Source organism: Strix aluco, chromosome 16 (assembly GCF_031877795.1).
Source record: "Strix aluco isolate bStrAlu1 chromosome 16, bStrAlu1.hap1, whole genome shotgun sequence".
Lineage (NCBI taxonomy): Eukaryota > Metazoa > Chordata > Aves > Strigiformes > Strigidae > Strix > Strix aluco.
The window spans coordinates 11,348,860-11,375,329 of NC_133946.1; the positions used below are offsets into that span (position 1 = coordinate 11,348,860).

Consider the following 26,470-nt stretch of genomic DNA (forward strand, 5'->3'; position numbering starts at 1 on the left):
GGGAGGAAGGGAAGCAGCATTCCGAGCTAAAACCTTCCAGCTTTGGCAGGAAAGCCTGTACAGCTCCCTGAAAGGTTTTGATTGGGTTTCCAGCTGCATTTTCTCTCCCATCTGCATGGGTGGTGGGATTTGTTTGCCCTTCACTCTGCCTGGGTGGATTTAATAACTCTGTTTAATTGCTGTCAATCCTGACGCAGGAGGCAAGCCTGGCTAGGAACAGCCAGCAGCCCTGGTGCTCAGTCTTCACCTTTCCCAAGGAAGGAGCTGGGGGTTTTCTGCTAGGTGGGGGGGCTTTGATATCAAAGGGGTATCCTTTGATATGACCCCCGGCTTGTGCTGGAACAAAGTTCACAAAGAGAAATTTGCCCAGAAAACACCAATATGGAGAGAGATGACAGGCAATAGTGCCTATTTTAAGCTAGGGAAGAAGATAACACCAAATGAGCAGGAGGGAGGGGGACACCAGCTCAGGGCTCCTGTTTCAAGGTGTGTGCTTCCAGGGGTGAAATGCATGGGGGGGGCAGGGGGTGTCTTGGGATTTTCAGTCTGATGTCCCTGCCTCTCTGTGCATCTGTGTGCATCCATGCCCTGTATGTTTGCAGAGACCTGTTGATCTGGTCTCTGCTCCTGTTTCATTCTCTGTGACCATCTGGTAGCTTCTGGTAGGGTTGGGGGTGGGAAGGAAGAGGATTTTTATTCTTGAATCAAGGTGAGCCTGGTAAAACTTTGGCATTGGGGCAAGAGGAAGAAGCCCTCCCCGTCGCAGTCCCGTTTTCCTGGGTGGGGCTTGGGCAGGATGCTGTCAGGAGAGGGAGGATGGACTATACTGGATTGAGCTCGCTGCTCCATCTCAGGACTGACCTCCAAAAGTCTGACCTTCACAGGTTTGACCTTCAACGTTTTTCATCTTTCTGTTCTCAGCCACGGTGCTCAGCACCAGCCTCTAACCCCTTGATATTGTGGCAGGATGGGGGAAGAAAATCCAGAATTTCCCTAAATGCGGATATTTCTCCCTCTGCATCCATCCTCTCTGCTGGCAGGCTGCCAGGAACTGGGGGCGGGGGGTGGTGCTGGTGAGCGCCCTGGCATGCTCTCTCCATCCTTGGTCAGGCGTGGGGGCAGGCAGAGGGGTTGAAGGGGAGGGATGGAGCTCTCTGGGCAAGCATTTGTGCCGGCAATGCTTTGGCCATCATTCCCTGGATCCTTCCCAGCTTCCTGCAGGGAGGGAGGGATTGAGCACTCTGGTTTTGCCGCACAAGGTAAGCGATGGGCTTTACCCCAGAACGTGCCAGGAGCCTCCCTGGAAGGTCACTGCCTTGTGTTGAATTGGCCCCTCGTCTGCCTGCAGTGGCTTCTTACATTTCAGCTGCAAAGCAACAGTTTTCAGGCTGACGCATGCAGATCTGTGGGCTGTCAGATTCGGAACCTGGCTCTGGTCATGCAGAATTGCCTCCTTAATCTTTTTGCCAGCCACAGCTGAGCCACACAGGAGGGTGACACCGTGAGAGCCTAGTGCAGTCCTGCTTTGGTCAGAAGGGATGGGTTAGTCAGGATGCCCGTAAGCTGTTAAATTTGCTGCTGCTTAGTGAAGTGGTTGGGGATATTTTACTGTGTCAGAGCTGACACCCTCTCATCTTTTTTGCTTGTGGCTATTGCATTTGAAAGATACAGGACCCACTGACTGTCGGGAAGGGGGCTTAAAAGCATTAATCTGTTACAAAGGACATCAGCTGCCTGCATCTGGGTACCAGCTCCTGGCTTCTTGGGGAGCAGCACCCCAAACTGGAAGCATTTGCCCTCTTGGCTAAGGCAGTTAGTTTCCCAAGTGCTGGCAGGCTTAGTATAAAGAGCAGGGCTGTGGTGGAGAGGAGTGAGTTGTTCACCTTTCTCCAAGAGGCAGAGAGGAGGCCTGAAACACATGCTGATCCTGCCAGAACGTTATTCCTGAGGTGACATCACAGACCCAACGCTGAGCAGAGAACTGAGGCCTGCCCCACGGCCCCAGCCTGGGTGTTAGGATGGATGTTGTGGGGAATTGCTTATCTAGTCCCTGGGGAGAACTGAGATTTTGGGGGTGGCAGTAACCTTCCTCCTGGAGCAAGCAGCTCTCTGGGAGAATGGCTGAGCAGAGCCAGAAGTGGTGCAGACCTGCAGGTGATGGAGGAGGGGGTGTCACTGATGCTGAGCTATGAAGCTGTGGTTGGAAGGGTGATAATTACCTTTTCAGTAGCAAGGCTGCAACAGGAGGCTGCTGGGCCAACTTCTGCTGGGGCTTTTGGGCTCTGGTGCCCTCCCTTCTGATTTCACAGGAGGTGCCAGCCCATCCCTATGAAGGGATGTGCCACTTTTTGGTGCAGCAGCTTGTCCCCACTGCCACAGAGCTGCTGGCATTGAATTGCGGGCTCTGGGAGGGCTGGAAAAGCAGTATAAAGAAAGAAAATGAGTGTGTTTGCAAAATGCTGAGTGTGGCAAAAGTCAAGACATGAGGAGGTGCTGAGGGTGGGATGCAGGGGTGGCAGAGCAGTCTGGGATGCAGGATGCACCCCGATGTCTGCCCATGCCTGCCTGCCAGACGTCACACTTCTGGGTTAAGGCTCCGTGATTCATGTTGCTGGCTGTGCATCTTTCACTGTGTCTCCAGAATCGCTCCCTGTTGAAACTACTCCAGTGCTTCGCTCCAGTGTCTTGCCAAATAGCTGTCATGGAAAAAAAATAATTCTGGCTGAAAATCCTTTCCTTTGTTCCCCTAAATTTCTGTCTTGAGGTGAATGATGCTCAGTTCTGTCAAACCAATATTTGATTCTGAGAGGGGGCTCAAACACAGGATTAAAGCTAGGACAGCACAGCAAAGTGAGATTCTCTAAAATTTAGTTATGACAGACTCCCTTAGGCAGCTTGTGCACTGTGCTATGACCCTGAGAAGCCAGACTTTGCAGCAGAAGGGTATTTCCAACAAAATCTCAGCAAAGTATCTTCAGATTCTCTCTAATTCTAGAAATAGCTTTGCTGTAAACTGTGGCTGAGACTGCAGTTGCTCCAGCTGCATCACGAGGGCTGGTGACACTTGGGTGACCAGGCAGGTTGTATGGCCTTGCCAGGTGTGACTTCTGCTGACAGCAGGTCGGGTTCACATGGGTGTAACTTGGTGCCCAACCCTACGGACATCAGTCAGAGCATGTGGTTGGCACCACTGGAGAGTTTGAGACAATCCTCTATTTCCTGAGGCTGTTTTGGTAACGCTTTCCTGATTTCTGCCATGTTTTGGGGCAGCTGTGAGCCGAGGCATGAGGAGGGGGTTTGTGTTGGTTTTGTGTCTGTGCCAGCATAGGGTGCCAGGCAGCACGGAGTGCGGGTGATGAGTAACCCCTTTGGGACTGTGTGGTGAATACTCTGATGGAGGAGGGAAGGAGTGGGCTTGGTTGGGGTTTTTTTGGTAGCAGCTTGTCTATTTTTAATAGAGTTGTGGGCAGGAAGCTGAACTGAGATGCAAGTGCTTTTCAGCCTGTGTTGCTGCAGAGAAATGGCCAGGTTGGTGCCTGTGAGGTGCTCTGGATGGAGATTTACAGACAGTGCAGCAGGAAACGTGCAATGGGAGCTTGCTGTGGGTCTGCTGAAGGGCAGGGTGAAGCAGCAACAAGCCATCCTTCCTTTGATGCTGCAGGTTTAAGGGCAGAGTCAGGTTTATCATTTCTCATGGTTCTTATTGCTTTATTTTCACATAGGGTGAGAGAAGATAACAGAACAAAAATGTAGAGTATGTTTTTGCTATGTACATGGCTGTGTACAGGCGGAGTGCCTGAACAGTGTAGCTTAGAGCTGTGGTTTGGGTTTAAAAAAAAAAAAAGAACAAAACTAAAGCCCCTGGCGGGAGTATGGTGTGTGTCTCTGCAATGTCGCCTCCCTCTCTCAGAATAAAATGTCTGCGACGTCTGTCCCAGCGAGATCTTTGGGGTCAGGACAAGCATGGCTTGCAAATGTGATGCTTGGCTCAGATGCCATCTGCGGAGATCATGGTGTAGAAGGTTTAGCCTTTTTCTGGGCTCATGCTGGTGGGGAGTGTATCAGGGCTGGCTGCGGGGCTCTGAAATGCTGTGTCACCTGTGTGGGGAGCGTGGCTGGGCTGTGGCAGGGCAGCTTTTGGAGAGGACACAGGCACCTGCGTTGCAAGCTGGGACTTTGCCCCATCTCTGTGCAGTCGGTGGCCCAATGGGGTGCCCAGGGCCTGCATCCCCTAGCTGTTCCCTTTGCAGACATAAGGCAAAGGCAGTTTTGCTGGGCTACAGGAGCCCATCGTCTTCCCACACCTTGCCTTGGTGCCAGGTGTAACCCAACCTCTGAACACAGATGCGTCACCTGGGCTAGGAGAGAGGTGACACATCTTGGTGGCACAGGGAGCGAAGGGAAGGGTCCTGCGAGGCTGGCCGTGCTCTGGGGGGGTTTCCTGAAGTTTTGGTCATTGCCAGCACCAGCTGGACAGGCAATGAGAGCCCTGGGTCTCAGTGCAACCGCAGGACTGACGCAGCCGAGGAGCAGAGGCTTTGCTGGCAAATCTCCCCCTGTGGCAGTGATTTGAAGCTGCTGCTGCCGCCTGTTAAAATACTTTCAGCATCTGACGAAGGGCTTGTTGGAGAGGGAGATGTTTAATCCAGGGCCGGGGGGAGGGATGTGGGGAGTAGCAAACAACAGATTAGGAAAAGGATTCATAAATATCTCATCAGCGTGAAGTGGGTCAACAGTGTTTGCTGTAACTTGGTGCTGCTGTCTCCAGGGCTTGGCTTTGGGAGGGCTGGGAAGCAGAGCAGTCTCCCTGCACAGCCTGGTCCTGGTGTACTGAGACTGTTTGAAAGCATCTATGACAAGAGACTTCCGCTAGCATTGTGCTTGCGTTGTGTTTCATCACATTTGCTGTGCATTGCGTCAGGAGCGGGGGGCCAAAATAGACCATAAGGGAGCTAAAATCCTCCTTGGGGAGCTGCATACAGCAGCTGAACGAACACAAGCTCCTTATGTAAAGCTCTTTTAATATTTATGGTAATACTGAGAGGCACTGCATTACCTCATCTGTCTTCACAGTACTTGGAGATGGGGGAAAAGGCTTAGTCACACTACTCTGTTATCACTTATCTTAGGTGCTTGCCTGGCATCTCACTGCCTTTAACGTGTTCATTCCCTCAGCAGCTCAGAAAGGGGGAGACGTGCTTTTTGTCCCCACTGGAAATGGGTTGTTGAGGCACTGGGAAACAAAATATGTTGCTCAGTTGCAGGAGGAGGCAGGGATGGGGCAGGGGACTAACACAAATCCTTCCAGCCCTGACGGATCACTCCCTATACAGCAGAGGAAACGGGCACAGACCCCTGAGGACGCTTTCTAAAGGACAGCATCTGGCCCTCCAAGCTGCATTTCGTAAGGGTTAGACAAGAAGGTCAGGAGCCCAAGCACTGACCCCCTTGGAGCCATCAGCAGCTCCCCACCTCAGTGGGGGGAAAAAAGTTAGGCCTTGCCTATCTTTGATCTCTCTTCACTAATGCCACATGCACTCTGTGGACTTCCTGATCCAGCATGAATAGCCTGACCAGCCATAATGACTGCTGCTGGCTGTCACCTGCGGGATGCCACAGAAAAGGTTCAGCCACCTTTGGTGATGCAGTTGGTATTTCTTTATGGAGAGCAAAGGTCTATTTGTGTGCACAAGTTAATGAGCAAGGTGGAAAATGAGACTGCAAGAGCTCAGCCTCCCACAAATCAGTCACTGTTTATTCCTTCCCTGTACTGCATCAGCCGGCTGGTTTGGATGAGCTGCTGCAGTGGAAGAGGTGAATGGGATCCTCAGTGTCTCGGGCAAGGTATTTCCAGAAGAGACGGGGATGTTCAGTCTAAACTGTTGGGTCTGAGTCGGGGCAGGCACTTGGAGTTCAGCCTGGAGCAGGGACAGAGCTGCAGGAGTAACTGGAAAAATGGAAAAGTGCATCTCAGGAGCACAAACTGGTGAAACTGGGCTTCTGTGGCCAAACGAAAGGAGGGCAGGGACGTAAGCTACCAAACAGCTCGGGTGAACAGGTACTGAAATGAAGCAGAGCTACGTAAATGAAAAGACATGACTGATGATTCTCGTTGGGTTTCCAGAAGCAGTGGGATGCCCCAGTGACTGATACAAACTCTCTGGCAGGCCGATGTCCTCAAAGGACAGTGGAGGTGCTACATTTGAGCCAGTCAGGTTTTTAAGGTGAATCCTATGGGGGGAAATGTAGGGCTAGCCTGGCTGTGAGTCAGCAAGTTGATTCTAATGTCTACCTTAAAATAACTCTGAAGTGTGATTCCAGCTCTGCCTTCAGCTAGCAGCTCTGGAGGGACAAATCCTGAGGGTTTTTTTAGGTGGGTTTTGATGGTTTCTTACATGATGTTCAGTTGAGCTAGCCAGGACTTGCACTTCCTCCTGCAGCCTGCTCACTTCAGCCCATGTTCACAGTCCCTCCTTTCCTTAACTCTCTTCCAAGTCTCTTTGGTGCATGAGGACATTTGCTAATCTTTGGGAGAAGAAAGGGAGGTGAGAGTGATCTTAAGCCTCAGGATTTTAGGAGGGACACCCTAAGCCCTACGCTGTGGCTCTCTGAAATAATCCCTTCTTCAGGGCAATGTGCTTGACTGCAACCTGTTTCTTCTTTTGCCATAAAATGACAAGTGGCAATGAACTGGCATTGCCCTGTGGCCAGTAACCTCAGAGAAGCCTTAATCTGTCAGAACAGGCTACCTTTCACTTGGCACTTTCCTCAGCACTTCATGAACTCACCTTAGCCATGTGCTCCTGCTGATTTTCCTCTGACTGCTTCGGTCAAGACCTCTTTGGTGATGGTAATACTCCATATGATCATGCTGTCTTCCATCTGAGGGTCTTGCACTGGTGAGTTCAGCCCCCTGGATTGTATTGATTTGCACTGAAGGAGAGAGTTTGACATGCAAAGGTCACATAGGAAGCCTGTGGCAGCACTTGATCCCCCCAGTAGCACCCGTGATTTCTAACAGTCTGGTCCCAGTCACTTCAGCTCATCGCTGCCTTATCTTTTGTAGTCGGAACACTACTTCTTTGTTGTTGTTTCTTTTTTCCTTTTTGGGAAATTCTGTGTTTTCAGGTGCCTCTTTGCAGTGGCCAAATTCTAATTTTCCTGTTTATGTGCACAGACTGCCACAGGAACAAAATCTACAGACTTCAGTCTAAAATTACCTGCTCTTCACCTACCAGCTGGTGCCGGCGCCTCAATCTGTGATGGTAATTCAATCCTGTGAGCCAGTTTTGGCAGGTGCAAATTGCACTCACCAAAGGGAAGCTGTCTGAGAAGAGGGCCATTTTCTGTCCCTTAGAAAGCTAGTTTGGTCTTAAATGACCAAATGCAAGCCTGCCAGCTGAGACTTACAGAACCTGCTGAAGGGACCTGAAATTTTGGTATTCAGTGTACGTTCTTCCTCCATGACTCTGAAAACCTTTCACTGTGTTGGTGTAAGAGCAATTGACTGAAGAATGTGATGAGGACTGAGTTGGGTGTTGTGTTCTCAGGTTCAGAGCCCTCTCCTAGCTTCAGGAAGGAGGGGCCTGGTCCTGAGAGGCACAAGCCATCTCCTCTAGCACTGCTGAGTGCTTTCAACTCTTGCTGACTTCCAGCTATGTCATTCCAAAGGGAATTGGGAGCAGGCCGGTGGCAGCCCTTGTGTCCTTGCAGATGACCTCTGTCCCCAACCTGTGGGAGTCAGACTGCTACGGTGCCTGGCTCAAGCAATGCAGAGTTGCGGGATGGTCTCTGCTGTGTTTCAGCTGCTTCAGGCTAAGGGGTTTGGGGGCTGACAGTGGAGATGAGGCAGGAAGAAGCATTAATATCTGCCTAGTAATAGGGACCCAGTTAAGTCTTTGCCCAAAAGCCAACACAGGCCATGCTACTGCAGAGAATGGGGCTTTGCTACTTATAACTCTTCACTTTGCCCCAAAAAGGCAAACCTGCATGCCTTTTTTCCAGACAGGTGGGAATGACAAAAGTGAAGGGGATATTAAGTAGGTGTTAAGGAAGAAGATTTGAGGCTATATAAGGTCTTTCCTGCCATCTAGGGCCCTTTCAGCCCGGTATTGCTACAAGTCAGACACGGTCAGTAGCTATTTCTGAGACTGATGCTTTCAACTGGAGGACACCTGGAGTGTGTGGATGGACCTCTGTTGCCAGTATCAATTCAGATACATAACCCCACTGTGCCGGCTGAATTCTTTCTTGCTGACGAGTCTGTCAGTGTGGCAGTTGAGGACCCAAAGGAAATGGGCTGCTTTTTGTGGAGTGAGGGAAAAACCCAACACATGAGCCCTGTGCTCAGCACTGCTATGACCCTATGCACATCTGTGGGGTGCAGCTTCCCACCGCACCCCAGACCCCATGCTCTGTAGCAGCTGCTCAGCCTTACAAAGTTGCTGCCTTTTCCTTCTGACTTGAAACAATGAGGGGAAGGTTATAGGGCTCGGGGATGGGGCTGGTCTCTGCAGAGGGAAGAGGACCTTCTAATGGTGCTATGTTACAATAAAGCTAGCAATGAGTCATCCGCTTTGTTCGGTGCAGGATTGATGCAGCTTTCATCTGTGCACACAGGAGACAGATGAATGGATGTATTTGCTAATTTGCTGGGGGTTTGAGGCAGAAAAGGTGCCCTTCAGGGAGCCAAGGAAGGTTGTTCCTTATGTCAGCCCTGTTGCTTTGGCTGGGGCCAGCTTGTTGCACTGGTGAGTCTGACTGCACTGACCTTGAGAGCTGCAACAAGCGGAGGCATCCCAGGAGGGCTGTGATGTTTGTGTTCCTCTTCCTGCAGCAGCAGGAATTTGGAGGGCTTTTCTTTTCCTTTCTTTCCTTGATCACTGGTTTAATGATCTCTGCTCCCTCTTCCCAGACTGGGGGAGAGCTGGTTAGCTGCTGGCAAGTGAAAACCTCCCTAGAAAGGCATAGATTGTTAAACAAAGAAATAGCGGGGGGGGGGGGGGGAGAAGGGAGGGAATGAAGTCTCTCGCTCACAAAACCATATTCTCAAGTGCTGCTGTCTGTGTGGGAGGCAGAGGGGGAACTGGAAGGGGGAGGAATGAGTAGACAGGCAAAGACAGCAACTGAGATGGAGAGTGAAGGGAGGAATAAATAGATGTGAGGAGCTATAAAGAAGAAAGCAAAGGTGGAGAAACAGGTCATTGGGGAAAAACCCTCACACTTGTATGTGAAGGCTTAGTTTTGGAAAATGAGGAAAGCACCTTTCTTTTCAGTCTGTGGGACACAGAGGTGCTTAAAGATGAGCAACATGTTCATGCCCTTGAAAGCAGAGGATTGGGAAGGGGAAGGAGAGCAAAAGGGAAGAGAAGATGATACCCAAGGTAGGGAGTCTGCTTGGGAGGTAGTTAATAACATATAGAAGAGGGTTAAGTACTATGGTGGAAGCAGATGTGCTGCTAAGAGTGCCCTGGGTCTGGAGGAGGAGGAGGGCAGCACCAACGGCTGCAAACCAGCATGGTGCTAGCCCAGCCAGTGGCTCTGGTAGCTGTACTGCAGCTGGTGGGGGCAGAAAGGCTGCTGGAGCTTCTCAGCTGCAGAGTTTGGCAGCAGCAGCTCAACCAAGCCAAAGGGTCTGGAGAGATGCTGGGCAATTCTGTGGCTGGTCCCAGGGATGGAAAACCACTGACAGAAAGCCCTTTCATGTGGACACTTCAAAACTGCTGATGCTGATTCTTGGCTTAGTTTGGCTTCTGCATCTTTTAAAACCTTTTCCAATCTGCATGAGGGGCTTGCATTGCTTCTAGTGGAAACTCACTTAGCAATCAAGAAGCTCTTTAATGAGCTGTTGGTAGCAGTGCAGAGCATGGCTGCAGGACAGGGCTCCATGGCACAGCACAGGCTCTGAGCAAAACCAGCTTTCCTGCTTTCAGGAATCTGGAAACCAGATCTGATCAATGAGGGGTATAGATAAGCTGTGAGGTACTTGGGCTGTGCAGAGTCCCCATTTCTCAGCAAAGAGGCCAGTTTTCCCCCTCTGTGAATTACCCCTACCATCTCTGTCAGCTGCACATAGCTTTTCTAGGGAAAGCAGCAGAAGTTTAGTGTTTGGTTCGTGTAGTATAACCACACAAATACTAGAGAGTGTGCGAGTAGTCCAGCTAATTGATGTCAAAGCAACTAAGCAGGTAATTTAATATTTGACATGATTAATCTGGCTCTCCCTGCTTTAACCTCTAAGCCTGCTTCAGTCTTGGGCTCCACTTGCTATTTCTTTGCGTCGTCATTGTATCAAATGTAAAATGAGGACAAATTGCCCCTAAACCAGAAGAGCAGAGTCCTGCGAGTCCTGGATCTATGTAGGATTTCTACTGAGCAGAACAGTATGAATGCTCTTTGGAGGCAGTAGGAAGGAAAAGGTGATGCAGGTGGTATCTACAGAAATGTTACAAAATGAGTAAGGCGAGGAAAATATTCTTGCACTTGGCCAGGACCATGTGTTTATCTAAACTCCCAAGCCACAGAGCAGGTCTTAAGCTTGGTGAGCATCTGGGATTGTGTTTGTGTGGTACAAGATGCCCAAATGTATGATGAATATTCAGTGAAGAATGAAGGGAGAGTGGTGGTGGTTTGGGTTTCCAGAATGGTTTAATATCACAGACTCAGAAATGTAAGTATTGTTCAGCTGCAGTCAAAGAGACCATGCTTTATTACACCCAAAGTAGTTCTGGCCTGTGTAGAGCTGCTAGGGAAATTTGATTGCTGACTTTTAAACAAGTGAAGGGCTGGGCTGGTTTGATTTTTTTTTTTTTTTTTTTTTTTTTTAAATTCCCTGGTAAGAGCTTGGAGTTAGACGGAATTGAAAATTTAAGGGAAGAGTAACAACTATCTTGCTTAATGCTGGCTATGAAACCCTGGGGGCAGATTATCTGCCTCTCATCTTTCAATGTTTTATTTCAAAACTGGCCAGCTTGGCTCATCTAACACCTTTTGGAGACTTCATCTCAGCAAATACTACCCAGCTAAAATTCATCCTCTCCAAGGGAGGTGTGTCGTGTAGGTCCATGGAAAGCCTTCTGGAAGTGCCCGTCCCATCTCCATGCTACAGGAAGAGCTGTAGTGTGCAGCAGGCTAGTGTCACAGTCACCATAACTGGTGCAGCATGAGAGCTATGGACTTCCATGATTTTTGGTGCTGCAGTTCCCTCAGTCAACTTCAGCTGACCAGTACTGGAGAAGATAGTGGCCATCAAAAAATGGCTTACAAGGGAGACCAGGAGTGGGGGGAGTTTCTATCTTAGACCAAGCCGTAAGATGTTGCCCAGCTTTTCTCTGGACCCAAACCTGGTATTTCTGTGCATAGGTTTCCTCCAGGCCAGCATTTCTGCCTAGATGGAGATTAAAACACCACCTTTGTTAGCCTGTTTCCCAGAAGAGTTGGCAGCACAGACCATTGTTGCAACCCTGGGACCTTCTTCCTGTCTGTCATTAAAGGAGTGATCTGCACTCTGGGCTGCTTTGGAAGAAACATCTATCTGTAGAGGTTTTTGAGGAGCCTCTTTATTTCGAAATCCAGACAGCTAATAAGCTCATATTTCACTTAGCAGGCAGAAAGCTCTCGGCAGGCTCCTGGCAGCGCTGAAGGTCAGCAGGGAGGTAATGAAGCAGGCGACGCAGATCTAACTGCTGCCTCTTGTTTACTCATTATTTCCGAAGCTCAGCGTTGACATGGTGCTGCACCGCTGGAGGCCTGATGGCAAGCTGCCCAGCGGCTGCCTCCTCTCCTCCTGTTGTGCAGAGGTGTAGCCATGGGAGCTCCATCTCCTGGCTCACCCTGCCTAGTGAGGCTTGTTGGGGTGATGTTTTTGTTGTGTTTTTATAACCCTTTGAAGCCCACTTTGTCCATTCGCTGAATTCTCTGGGTGCAGCCATGCTGTTCACTGCTTTCATCAGTTCCCTGCAGAAAATGGCTCTAGCTAATCACCTGCAGTACATCTCCCATCCTGATCAGCTCTGTAGGCGAGCCCAGCTAACCACTCTAAGGAGGAGACAGGAGTGAAACCTCTCAATCGTTTTCCAGTAAATTCATGCTGCTGCACTGGGGTCCTTACACTGGTTTGCACCAGCTGAGGATCTGGTGCTTGTTTTATTTGGCTGTGGCTCCACCAGAAATGCTGACAGCAATAATCCTTGTAGCTCTGATACCTGTGACAACTGAGGAACTAATCCTGCTTCTTTTTTTTTTTTTTTTTTTGCACTACCCATCTGGATGGAGACTATCACACAAGATCACATATTAACCACTTCTTAAACTTAACTTGGGATAATGCAGCAAAAAGAAGTGTAGAGGGTGAGATACAAGCAGGGAGGAGCTATTGATCTGCTTTCCCATCGAACAAAATGTTTTCTCCTTACCCAGGAGGGAGAGCGCTGTGGTGAGCAAAAGAAAAGTAAGATTTATTTGGTTGGACATGAGAATATCTTGCCACTGACAAATTAGCATCATGTACATGGCCAGGATGGATTTATCTTGATTACATACTGAGCCTAGTTGTGGCACCCATAGGTGATAGTCTGACTTGTTTGATGTTCTTGCAGGTACAGGCACTGTAGTAGATGCTTTGAATATAGCTCATAGTTACTAAAGAAAGAGCCAACAGTTTCCAGTTTTGTCTTCTGTCCTCCTCTGTTGCCTCCAGGTAGAGTGGCATTGGCTTGCTCTGTCCTTTCCCTCACCTCTCGTTGCTCTGCTTCCTCTTCCAGGTGCCATATCATGTCCAGATAGGACACCGCCAGTGTGAGAATCATCCCAAGACAACTGCTGCAAGGCCTTGAGCTCAGGTGGTTCCTCTTTCTCCAGCAGCCGGGCAAAGAAGAGCTGGGATAGCCCTGTGCACGTGGTGTCCAGTCACTACCCACAGCGTTCGTAGGGATGGATTCCAAAGGCAATGTCCGAAGCGGAAACAAACCTGACGTCAAGGCCCCCAGCTCCGGAAAGCCAGAAAAGCCCAACCCTGGGCCTACCACAAATGCAGACAAGAAGGAGATCCCCAAAGAGCAGCCTGCTCCTGCCGCTGCCACCTCTGTCACCAAGAAGGCAGGTGGTGATGCTGCTGTTGTGAACAACCACAGCAACCTGAAACCCAGCCCTGCCGCCACGGAGACACAAGAGGCCACCGGCCAGTCCCCTGACTCTGACCACAAGGGAAACAGCTCCGAGGAGTCACCAGGCAGCATCTTCGACAACATGAAGCCCTTGATCATCGTTGGAGGAGTGGCGGTGGCTGCGCTCGCTGTGATTGTGGGAGTGGCGTTCCTAGCCCGGAAAAAATGAAGACCGAGACGGGGTGGGGATGAGAAACCCAACCCAGCTGTACAGCTCCTTTTGAGACAAATGCATGCAGAAAAATTCTATACATATCTATATATATAGAGAGAGCGAGCTAGATAGGTCAACAACAAACACCAACTGCAACTTCAAGAGTCTTGTTCAAGACAACTGTGCCAGTTTGACCCAGTGTGGGTAACTCCATGCACTCAGTGTGTTCTTTCATGTAATATATCTTGGCTTATACCACTGTGTATAGATTACAGCTTCTCCTGATTGGTGTAAATGACGGTGTCCCCTCCCCTCCCCTGCTGTCCTCCCTGGGAGACACCCCCACCTCTCTTGCAGTCCCCTGTTTTCAAGTCCAAAGTGTTCTACGTCCCATCCAGAGTCCCCACTTTGTTTTTTGGTTTCTGTTTGGTTTGTTTTTAAGTTGGGTTGTGGTAAAGAAGATGTAAGGGTAGATGGGGCCTAGTGCCAAGACCCAGTTTGCCTGTCACTGTGTGTTGGGTTGGTGTTTATCCAGCACCCCTGGGGCAGGGGAAGCACTGGGCAATTGCAGGCAAAAGGCAGCTCCTTGACCCAAACAGCAAAGTGTGTTCTCTAACAGGTGTCTTATGTACCTGCTGCTCATCAACCCACCTTTAAAAACCCAACTTGGAAGTGCCCCGGAGAAAACAGGCTGGCTGCAGCTGGGGGCTGAGACTGCAGCACGGTAGAGCTGAATACGCAACTTGGGACATCACATCGGGTCACTTCTCTGGCTGAGCTGCCAGCGGGGGAGTGAGCAGAGGGGCTGTACCGTGACCGACGGCGCAGTCAGCAGCGTGTAGAGGTACCTGGCGGAGCCCCATGCCGACCTCAGGCAGGTGGCCGCTGCCATCTGCTTGGTTTCTTGCAGGCTGGCAGGCAGCCTTTAGGATCCCATGGCTCGCCAAGGTCATATGGGCAGCGTTTGGGGATAGAGAGACTTTGTTTTGGATCTAGTATTTCCTAAAGTTAGGCTGGGCTTTGCAGGATGCTGTGGCCTCAGCCCAAGCTCCCTCAAGGTCAGCTGGACTCTTTCTGTTTGTTCCTTTAGGCTTTGAATCAGGCCTTTCACCTGATTTTTTTTTTTTTTTTCTCTACTGAAGGCTATGGTCTCTTGGTACAGGAGAAGGTAGAAAAAAGAGAGACGTGAGCTGGTTTTAGGGGCAGAGAGGACCTGTGACCCCATGTGAATAACACTGACCTGCTTTATACCAGGGAAACCCTGTTCAAGGGCACTGGAGGTCTGTCTGTCCTGGGGGGATTTCTTACCTCCCCCCTACGACAGTAAGAGGGATCTGTGACTCCTCCACACTTTGAAAATGGAAACAAATTCCCATCCCTCAGGAACAGCCTGGTTTCACTGGTGAGTACCTTGGCTCTAAAGCCAGACCTTGTGAGGGGGAGAGGGAAGGCAGGCGACAAGAAAGGGTGTTTAGTGCATTGGCTGATGCCTTTCCCCTAACACCATGAGGTGGGTGGATCTTATTCTGAAAGCTGCCATTAGACTACTCTGAGCTGCTGCGCTACTGCAAAAAGTCTTACAAAAAAGCCCTTACATTTTGTTTTTAAATTAGATCAGAGATTAGATGAGCTCAGAACCACAGAGTCTCCGGAGCTCAGCAGCAGTTGCAGCCAATGGGGGCAGGGTTTTGGAGCAATGGTTAGCAAGGGGTTGTGACAAAGTGGAGGGAGTTCAGTTAAGAAGCCTTAGTCATACATATCTAACCGAGCCTGGGTGTGTAAATTCAGTGAGTGCAGGGCCAGAGAAGGGTACTGCCTTTGAGGTATCTGCTTCGGGCAAGGTTACTGGATAGGATGGTAGATGTGTATAACCTGAGCTGGCAATTCTTCTCTTGGCTCATGTCTGTCTTATTTACCTCCAAGTTTGGTTGGCTGAATGCATATGGTTTTCCCCAAACAAAATGTCTTTTGATGCAGCCTGGCCATTCTTATGCTGAGCTTTGTCATTCTCTTTTTTCCCCAAGGCTCATAAAATATTCCCAGAGGTGCACAGCCTCTGGGAGTATCAGATGCTGTCTTCTGATGAACAACAGGCTGCAGTTTAACGTCTACCTCTACTTTTACCAGTACAGAGACAGGGGGTTGCGTTCACAGTGTTTTTTGGAACAAATGCTACAGCCCTGGGTGAAATCCTGGTACCTTAAAGCACTCTCTGCATGTGTTGTGGATGTGTCTCCTAGCAGCTGTGTGTCACTCACAGGCTGGAGAATTTACTCGGTTTGAAGCAGAAGGGTCCATGGTGGGGTGTTTCTGTAATGCCATTTTTGTCTAGAGAACTGATTTCCCCTCATCCTGTTTTGCAGATGTTCAGAGGTTATTGGGGGGGGGGGAGAAGGGAGGGCAAACAATAGCAAATGGATAGGAAAGGTATTTGGAAAGCAGAGATGTGAGAGAACCTAGCTCAGAAGCAGTCCCAGCATGGCTCCCTTGTAGCGCCTGCAGTGGGGCTTTGCCAGAGGACATGGTGAGTCTGCGGCGTCTACACTAGAGTCTGGGGGTGCTGCAGAGCCCCCAGACCCTGACTATGCTCTGGGCACATTCTCTTGCCATCCTGGGGAGAGACCCCATTGCATACCTGCTCCCCCTGCTCCTGCTTGCACCCTGAACTGTTCATTCTGGTTCCCCACAAGAGAAATTTGGGTGCCCAAGCCAAACTGCAGTGCAGTCCTGCCAGGAACCTGATCTCTGAGACTGGAAGGCCTGTGCCCACTGGGTAACGTATCCAAACTGCCGGGGTTGGGATGTGGGGATGGCTGTTCCTGGGCTCCTCTTCCCTTGGATCTCTGAAGCACAAAGTTCTTGGCTGTAGGGAAATTTTGCTTATGTTGCTCATGAGGAAGGGAAATCGGTCGCTCCTGCTCCAATTCATGTTTAGTCAAAGTAGGGTGGTGATTTTCAGACAGTGACTTCTGTTTTCAAGTGGGAGGCCTGTCTTTGAGAGATGCTTCTACTTGTCCTGTCTGTTCCCTCCCTCTCAGCCCCGGCATGTGATTATATTTTTAGCAGTGTGTGACAACATTTCAGATATAGCATCTATCTATTCTGCCTTGACCAGCATAGATAGATAGAGGGAGGAAAAAGAAACACCTGCTTCATCTGAGTCTCCTATTTTACTTCCTAAAATGTGTTTATTTCCTTGACAACAGTTTTTGTTTTCTTTGGCAACTGAAGAGGGGAAAAACAGTTCTCAGCCGACATGGGCCTTAACCATTTCAGTCCACCTCCAACCCCCCCTGCCCTTAGAGCTCTCAGATGCAAGGCCACTAATTTCATCCAGAAACACACCACAGAGATGGTGATGGGATGGGACTGCAGCTCATCAGCTGGGTATGTAACCACATGCGAACCCTCCCTGGGCAGGGAACGTGGTATGTCCTGTTCATAAGGGATTTTCCACTTCCTGTGATCACTTAACCATTGCAGTCTGCTGTCCAGATTCACTACCTGAACCCACCTCTTTGGCAGTTTGGTTTGGAAAACACCTGTGTGTGTGTGTATACACCACCCTGCCTTGAAGAATGTTCTGCATATGTATGTATACATGCATATATGTTTATATTACTGCAGTCTGGGGAGGAAAAAACAAGCCAACCTGGAGATGACTCTTCATTTGTTCCCCTGCATTCACACAAAGTGTCCGTGATGTCTTTTTTTGTGCCATTCGCATCATGCCATGCAGCACCTGAATTCCTTTTCGGTCCTGGTTTCTTCTCAGTGCAAAGAATGTATGGCTAGTGAACTGCTGAATGTCCGATGTGTCCGTTTGTGCTAGAAGCTCGAAATTACTGTTCCCCTCCCTGGATAGTCGTGTGGGCTACTTGCTTTAAAATAAGGCACTTTTAGACTATACTGAACTATACCGGACTGTGTTGTGGCGCTTTTTGAGGTGTGGGTCTAGTGTTGATTTGAGTCAGGTAGCTCAAGCGTAGATGATATACAAGCTCCTAAGCACGCAGCTGGGGCAATGCACTTCAGTCCCGAATTGCAAATGACATCCTCTTAGCAAACACCTCCTGTTCTGCCTTAATGTGCCAGGCTGTGCAGTGGTTTCATTTTGAGAAAACAAATGTCCAGCGAGAACTAGGCTGAGAAGAGCAAATTCACCTCTCTCAGAATCGAAGCGAGATTGAAACCAAATTTGTTGAAGCAGAAGGCTTTAAATGACTGAACTCGCTGTGCTAAATAAATAGTTGTCTTTTCTCGTACTGAGCACATGCCGTTATTTGCTTGATGTTATTCTTTGTGTGGTGTTTGTGATATGAAGTCCTTCTAGTGATATCTCCGTGGGGAGAATGAACTAACGCTTAAAACTAATCAGATTCTGTGCTTGGGATTTGAAGAGATCTAGATTGCTAGTTTACTCTTTTGATAAGGTCTATAAACTATAAATTTGCAAAACTGACTTCAGACATTGTAGTTTATCACTAAAACTATAGGTTCGATTACTACACCTGATCTCAATCTATTTTTAAGGAGCCATAAGTTTTAGTCGAATATAAAAATATCATTATGGTCTCTTGTACAACTTAGTAGAAGGTTTTTGATGCTTCTAGCTTTAAGAAAGATGAAACAGATTACACTTCTGCTTCCTCTTTCTACCAATTTAACATGCTATGGACAAGTCCCATTATTCCTAACAGTTCTGCAGTAGGATGCAAACAAATCTGGAAGCCAAAGGATAATGCAGCAGCATTTTCAGGAGGGTAAGAATGTGTTCCTGCAGGTGCCGTTCCCCTCTCGGGCTCACACTTAAAGCACTGAACAGTCGCTTGCCCTGAAGCACTTCTTGGTTCCCTTAGGTTGAGTGATAAATTAAAAATGGGTTTATGTCTCTGCTGAATCAAAGTTTAGGGGTTGATCCACAGGCTACTGAAAACAAGGGGTGTTTTCCCATTGGCTTCACCATGGTCTGCTCAGGCCTTTGAGATCTCATTGGCACCAGGGATATGATTGCAGGTCATCGTAAAATGTAAAATCATTTCAAGGGCATGGGTTTTTAAAATGGACAAAAACATTCCTTAGTCCTTCTGCTGAGTATAGGGAGTGTCTTCTCTGGTATTAGCTGAGGCAGCCATGCTCACAACCACACTTATACCCACTTTAGTATTTGTGTATGAACAACAACAGTGTAACTAAAGAAACCTAGAGTTGGTGAGGGATGATTTCTAAAAATTTCCCTTCCTTTCCTGGAAATGCCACTGGCATTTAGAAATCAGCATCCTTCTAACTGTTCTTAGAATTGCTTGAAAATAACAGTCCTGAAGATTTGAGAAAAAAATTATTCTTCAAGAAAGAAACCAAAAAAGGCAATGAAAAAATGTATTTGAAAGGTGAAATTCTTGGAAATTCAATCAGCTCTACAGAAAGCTTCAAGATGGTGCTTCTGAGAGGGTATAAGAAACAGTACAGAGAAGTGCAGAGAAAAAAGCACATGACATCATTATCTTAGCAGTTTTGGTAAGGACACATTAACTTTTATACCCTATCCACTTCTATTTTTTCCTAGGACAAAAGCAAAAATGACCAACTCTGATGCCATGCAAATTAACCTTCACTAACTGACTTTTCCAAATGCATTTTTTTCTGTCTCTGTTCAGTGTTAAAGGGTTAGTGAAGTAAGAAAAAGACCTGAAGTATTATACAACCAACTTCTTATGATTAAGGGAAATTGCAAGTTTATGATTTGGGCATTTTGAAAGGCTGCGTTCTCTTTTCACATGCTTTGCTATGAAAAGGACTGAAAAATCCAGCCTACTCACACTTTGATCCTCTTAATCTATGACTTAGTCATGCTGGAGCAGGGATGCTGGTTCCCTTCCCAAGCCACGTAGCATCTTACTGTGGTCTCGCTCCCTTTGCCACAGAGCTGGGAGAATTCTCCCAATCCAGGGAGAGCTGTCCTCTGTAGGGGTAGGCAACAGCACCACATCATCTTTTCCATGAACTGACTGCAGTTCTGTTGTACAGGTTGGGCACCTCCCTTCATGAAGAGAATTGGCTTTGATGTGGATAATAAAAATTCTGTATCAAAGTTAGTTAAATTCTCAGCGCAGGAGGCTGGAATCTGGATATTTCCTGTTATTTACACCAGAGGTATTTGGTCCTTGACTCAGGGAGTTGATGCTGGAGATCTGACCTGGGCTGCCTGCGCATTTTAGGTCCTGCGAGTGGCCCTCGATTGACAACTCCACTGCAGGAGGTGAAGAAGCCTGCAAACCGATCTTCTGGGCCAGGGGCTGCGGTACCAGCCCCCTACTTCAGGATTTGTGCTCTCTGGGTTGTGAAGAAGCCAGGAGAGGGCGATGCGAGCAGCGTCTGCCAAGCACTGTGGATTAAATACTGGTGCTCTTTTCAGCCTGCCATCAGCCCCTAAATGCTTCTCTTGCAGTGACTAGTTTTGGCCCATCATTCTTTGTAAAATCTCTCCTGTCCTCATTCAGTTGGAGATTAGTTCTTTCCTGAAGTTCATCTGTTTAAAGTATTAATCACTGAAGGGAAGTTATTTTTTAAGTGGCATTAAGGGCAAAGAGCACAGACTAAGGTGTTTTAGTGTCATGACGAATATGTGGCAAAAATGAGAGGGTACTTAATCCAGGTTCATCAAACTGAAGGTAGCTATACAGAAGATTATGAGCTAGATTATCCTGAATTGAGCAGCCCAGATGATGACAGAAGGTGCTACTGAGGGTACTGCAGTGGAACTGAGACACCGGCTTGGAACATGCCCCATGTGCCATTCAGCTGGGCTTGGCTGGGTCTGTCCAAGACCATTTTTCTGTGTCTTTTATTGCATCTTGCAGTGGTTAGCTCAGATCATGTTACCTTGATTGACTGGCTCTGGGGAGTTTAATCTGTTGAGCAAAGGGGTTGTATGGTGACTTTTTCCTCTTTTTTAGCTCATCAGTCCAGCCCTGTGACCTGCTTTTCTTTCTAATGTCCAAATTCCCAGGTTGTCGGCTCATGCCAGATCTTCAACTGCTACAAACTACGTGGCTCTGTTGGTTTCTGGAGATCTGATTCATTGCTTGTCCTTTACTGCTACTTTGGCTACTGTGCTGTATTCCCTTTCCTTTCCCTATTTTCTTCCCAGGCAGCTCTGCAGATGTGGCCTCTCCACAGCCAGGCAGAAGCCCTGCCCCCAAGGCTGAGCCAGACTTTGTGTAGCCCCACCCAAGAGATACAGGCAGCGTTCAGCCACTGAGCACCTCAGGGGAATGCAGAGACACAGCAGGGAACGTACAAAGTTTTCATCTGCCCTGATCGTTGAGGCTTGAGGGTCCGAGTCTGCAAGATGCTCTTGGCTGCTGCAGGAGCTCAGCAGGTGAGAGAACCACGGCTGGAAGGTCCCTCTCTTGTCCTTGCTCTTCCATGTCAGTAAGTCGCTGCATGGCCACAAGCTCTGCTCAGGGTTGGAGCCTGCCTGCCAGCCAGGTGAGAGGTCTGACTGCTCAAGAGATGCTACCACAGTGTCAGCATACACTATGCTCGGCTGAAGCTAGAGCTTCTGTAGTCTTCCAGAGCACCAAAACCACCGGCAGAGAAGAGGTGCTTAAGAGCTGGCTCTCAGCTGAAGTCAGGGACCTGCATTTTTCTGCTGGCCCTGAAGGCTCAGCTCCTGTGCCAGGGGCATGCTGCAGCTCACTCTCATCCTCTGTTAGCCGAAGGGCTGCTCAAGTGTAACTGTTTACAGCAATGCAAGACTGCTGGGCCTTGAATATTCAACTCTCATTCCACTAACCATGTCAATAGCCTGGCACCCAAAGCCTGCAAGCTGTTCGGCACATCGTAGCCATTGGCTTTCCAAAGGCGTGGGCTCGGCTCTACCCTGTGTGCTAGTTCTGCTCGCTGCTTTGGACTGTGTGTGCTCTGAGAGGCAGTACTTGGGGACTCATGAGCTCTGTTCTTTGCTATGCTCTTCAAATTAAATAGATTTTTTTTTTTAACTGAAAAATCTAACTTGGGTTAAATGGGATTTAGACCAACATATTACTCTTGCTCCTGTTTCTCTTTCAGTTGCTCCAAGCCTGAAATTCACAGACAATGCCATTATTTTTTCATTTCTCATAGCCCCAGCACAGCACACCAAGAATAAAGTTACAGGTTCTTCCTGTCTGTGCATGACGACACTACAGTACCAAAATGCCCAGTGGAAAGAGAGGAATCTTTAATCATCTTTGCAACATTAAAGACCTGCATTGTATCCCTGGTTTTGCCACAGCAGCTTCAAGCCATCGAGTTTCTGAGGCAATTTGATAAGAACAAGGGTGCCATACAATTTTGTCATGTTAAAACCAGACAGACAAACAAAAAACCCAAACAAACCAACAAGAGAATAATTTGGCTTTACTAAGTTTTGAGCAGCCCTTCTTAAGCCTGGTGCCTGGTTAGGACCGTTTCAATTGAAATATTTAAAAGGTGCAATCTCAACTCCCCAGTGAAAACCAACTCTCTTCTAGTGGTAGGTGCAGGTTGTTTACAAATTTGTGGAGAAACTAAAATTGGAGAAAGGGAACTCGAAGGTCAGATTACAGGGGATTATTTTTTTTTCCTTTGGTTTTCTTGGATTCTGTTACTTTTTCAGGGATTGATCCAAAGCCCTCAGAAGTCAGGTGGAAAGCTCAAACACTGGTAGTGGGAAACTGCTTGCTGCTGCCTTGGGAGCCCCAGGCATCTTTCCAGTGACCTCGGTGGGTTTTGAGGCAGCCCCTGAATGTGTTTTCCAAATGACAGTAATTTTCAGAGTGACACCTTGATTTCTTCCTTGTACAAACAGACCTGCTTGTCACTTACACATATTTACCTGTGTTCAACATACAGGTTTGGTTTTTTTGCTTTCGGAAACAATATGCTGCTAGACACATTTCCTGGAGGGAAATGGACACCTACCTACACACAAAGCTATACAGCTAATTTATACCTTGTTGAATTTATAATCTTGTCTATGCTTCTATGGACACTTTGTATGGGCTGCAGCTCAAATCCTAAAATAGTCAAGAATTTTTCCTTTCCCATATAGTATTCTATTTACTTTGACTTAAAAAAAAAAAGCGTATAAATGCAATAATGCAGGTAGACTAGAAATACTAGATTGAAAATTAAAGTAGTTTAGCTTGTCCCATTGTGACTGACAGTGTTGTACGACACCCAACGCTGTACCCTAACATTTTCCAGGCTTTCTATGTAGCTGAATCTAGTATTAGCTTTGAAAACCCATTGTATGAGTGGTGGGTGGATGGGTTGGAAACGTGTGCTCTCTACACACTGTATGTTACTCACATCAGAAGCTGTATGGCCACTCCATATGCTGTGAAACTGTAAATGATACCCAATACACCTGTAACTCTTACCAGGATTGTGAGAAATAAACTATATATAGAGATATATATACACCCATAGATATATTGTATAATTCCTCATGTGAACATCTTTGTGTATGTGGGGGTGTGAGTGAAAATGGCTGTTCTCCCTCGCTCTCCTTCCTCATGTTTGTGTTTCCTGCAGGCCCGGTATTTGCTAGGATTAGCGATCCCAGGGAGAACTGTACGAAAAGGCAGTTCCTGCCCCAAATACCCTCCAGCCTGCCCAGGGGAAGCAGCCAAAGGAAGGTTATGGTCATTCCCACATAGGAACTAAGGTGTAGAACAATTAAAGACTTACTCAGAGCCACAGAGGAAACCCCTTCTGATCCCAGCGGTCCCATCCTGCAGGCTGGTCTCCAAGCTCTGTTTGCTGTGACCTCTCTCCTGCCGAATTAGGGTGTGCTCTGATTTGCTTGGTTTTGGTTTTAAGTTAGCCTGGGAGCATCCCTCCTCACAAGTAAAACATCCCCTGAGCACCTGGCTGATGACTGGGGGGTCCCTGCATATCAGCTCAAGCCAGGGACTCCTGGCAGAGGGGAGGTGGGTTTCAGCAGTACGCATCACCGTGAACGGTTGCTGTCATGTTACACCAGCCCCAAACAGGGTCTTTGCAGAAGTCTGGAAATGAATCTCTTAAGAACTGGGAAGACAAATCTTGTAAACTCCTTGGGGCAGGAAACAGAGACATCCTTTAGTTGCAAAAGCATTAATCATCTGAGATTTTTGCTGCAGAAACACAGCTGAGGACTCAAGTTTTAGCTTGTCTTAATATTCGTAAGAGCAGGAGAGCAAATAAATTCTTCTTTTCTGAGTCTGAATCCTGAATCTGAGAAGCTGGGATGGGTGGGTGCCCAAACCCTCCCCACTACCCCCAGTTAGGGTGTGTGAAATAGCACATGCCTTGGGCCAGTGAGGTACGGATAAGCTCTCTGGGCAGAGGTGGTAGCCGCTGCTGCGAAGGGGCTGAGGCTCTTCTTCAGTTCCTTGGCTGGGGAAATGCACCCTCTTCCCGTAAGGGCCTGGCCCAGCTCTTCTTAACAGGAGCAGGTGAGCAGCTGTGGCTGGGAAAGCAGCAGGGATGAAACGGCAACAGGTGATGCTGCGACTTGGGAGGTTTCCCTGTAACTTGGAACCACTGGAGGAACCTGCACAAACTGTCCTCCTTGGCCTGAGATAAAACAATGCTCACTCGGTAGAGAGGAGGGGGGAATGGGCCGGGGAATCTCTCTCTTCTGTCTCTTTCAAACAAAAATCATCTCTATTCTCGCTGCTGAGGAAGGCAGTGGCACAGACACATCACTGCAGTTGTGGTGCCAACGTAGGGAGCAAAGTTAGCATCAGCTTCGTGCTGATTTCAAACATGGATATCTTCCACCCATCCGTTCTGTGTTTCGTCTACTTCTTTCCCTCTGTATATTTACAGAAATTTAAAAAGTATGAAAAGTGGAGGCTGTGTTTACAATTACTATGCATTGCTTTTCCCTGCTCCCTTCTACTCCAGCCATCATTTAGCCACAGAAAATGAAGCGGTGCCAAATCACAGCGCTTTAAATGAGAAACGCAGCGGTTCTGTTTTACCAGACCGGATGGGAAGAGGAAGCACTCAGCTGACTTAACATAACCGTAATGCCCAGGCTCTATCAAAAGAAGAGTCTTCATGAAGTAGCAAATAATTTATATTGTCCTTGTGATCCTGTCACGGCACTAGTTACTAGTCATGTTTGTTAACCTCCCAAATTAAGCAGAGAGGGGCTGCAAAGCGTACCTAGTGCTTGCTGGAAGAGAATTCAACAGAAGACTGCTTGCAAACCGGTGCTCTGGTAACACCGAGACATTGGCACCTCCTGAGCAGTGGAGGATCAAGTATTAAGACATCACTGTACAATTTAATCTCCCAGCAACTGGGGTGCTCTCACATGCATTTTTTCTGTCTTCACCTTAAATTATTGTCAAGTCCTCTAATGCTTTGTGTTTTAAGCAGTCTAGGGAGGATGAAAAGAGCGGATGGAGCAGGATTCAAGACAGCGGTTTTCTTTCTGCTCTTGGATTTAGAAGGAAAGTACTGGATTCACACGGAAGGAATAAGGAGCATAAATGCGATGCTCCGTGCCATGAAGGCTTAGGCTGCTGGAGTGGCACTAAGTCCGCTGCACAGTAGCTAAACTGAACAGTGAAAGATAGGCTTTGGGTTTGTTTTTTTTTAAAAAGAATCATTTTCTGGTAGCTAAGCTGGAGCAAAGGGAGAGGAACATCCAGGTATCTCAATGGTTAACCACCCTACGGTTTCAGAACATGCTTTTGAAGGGAAAAGGAGACTGACGGACAGATGCCTGATGGCATAAGCTACATTTCCTTTAGCAAACCAGGATAAAAATTAGGTTCTTTCAAATAAACAAACAAAGATAATGGTAGAATTGTACTGTCTTCATTTTATATCTATCATTTTATAACGGCATTGTCTCTTTATAATGCACTAGCATTCATCAAGAGATAAACCTAATAAATTAACACAGAGATGAAAAATGCAAATCCAGAAACCGAGCAAGGTTTACAAAAATTACTTGTCCTCCAGTGAGCCACAGAGCTGAAAGCAATGACACCTGCAGTAAATGAACATTTTTCTTGAAGAATAATGACTCATTAAAGATTAAGAGTGTATGCAAACAAGGCAATCTGGACCAGATATGAGGATGGAAAGGACAGCTTCAGGAAGGTTTGGATGACTTTATTTAGTTTGCAATTCTGATGCTTATTCCAGCAGCTCCGGGAAATCACCCCGTTCTTCATCCATGTTTTTCACACATCATTTTTTTCCAGCAAACCACTCTGACAGGTCCGTATGCATCTTGTACCATCCTATATAACATAATTAATTGTGGCTTCTTCAGGGATGCGAAAGAGCACAAAGTAGGTCTGTGCCTCCACAACATCCCTGAGGTTATTCATCCAGAGGGTGAGAGGTATCAAGAGCAAAACCTGAGATATAACTTAAAATAACTTAAAAACAGCTTAAGCCAGTGACTTAAAAACAGCTTGGATTTATCAAAGGGAGTTTTGTTCCTCCTTATCTCATGTGTCAGAAACACACCACTAGCACAATAGACCATGATTCGTGGTGGCCTGGGCTCACTGGGAATGCTCCTCAGTCGGCTGAGGAGGGACTTTGTGTATTTGGAGCAAGGAAGTTTGAAACCCAATGCTGCAACTGGATGCGGCCTCTCAGCTGGACTTTGAAAATTGGCTGACATTTTGACATTAAAGCCTGCTTTTGCATTTCCAATCCACAACATGGTGTCACCAACTTCCCCTTCTCTGAGGTGCAGTGGTTCCTATAATAATCTTCAGTGTTTCAGTCCTGCAGCGTATCAATATCAGTTGGATGAAGGAAAAAAAAAATACAATCAAAACCCAATATAGAACTTCATGAGGAAAAGGGCTGTACTGCTGGAGCAGAGCTTGAGGAGAGCCGCTAAGGCGACCACCATGCTAACTATGAAGGGGAAATAAAGCTGCACGAAGCGGGGAGGGGGGAGGCAGGTGGGACGTGCCACCAGGTGATCCGCATGATCCACCGTGGTGCCTCCGAGCGGGGTTAAAAGACACCGCGGCCCCTCACGCCCGCCCCGCCGCTGCCCTCAGGGCTCCCCCTCACGGTTTCCCGCGCGCTTCGTCCAAGGGTCGCCGGCAGCGCGCGCGCGTCGCCCGTTCTCCCCGCACTGCGCAAGCGCGGCCGC

General features: G+C 48.0%; 1 protein-coding gene across 5 annotated transcripts in view; it reads left to right on the plus strand.

The window, feature by feature from the left end:
• Positions 1-22,764, plus strand: part of CEND1 (cell cycle exit and neuronal differentiation 1) — a 32,286-nt gene extending 9,522 nt beyond the window's left edge. For 3 of the 5 annotated variants that reach the window (XM_074842206.1, XM_074842203.1, XM_074842202.1), the window contains exon 2: positions 12,762-22,764. In XM_074842206.1, coding sequence (XP_074698307.1) covers positions 12,931-13,332 — 402 coding nt within the window. In that variant the 5' untranslated portion in view covers positions 12,762-12,930 and the 3' untranslated portion in view covers positions 13,333-22,764. Of the gene's footprint in view, positions 1-67; positions 154-818; positions 885-12,761 lie in introns of those variants that run through there. The other 2 variants (XM_074842207.1, XM_074842204.1) reach the window with 2 other exon arrangements.
• Positions 22,765-26,470: the final 3,706 nt, after the last annotated feature.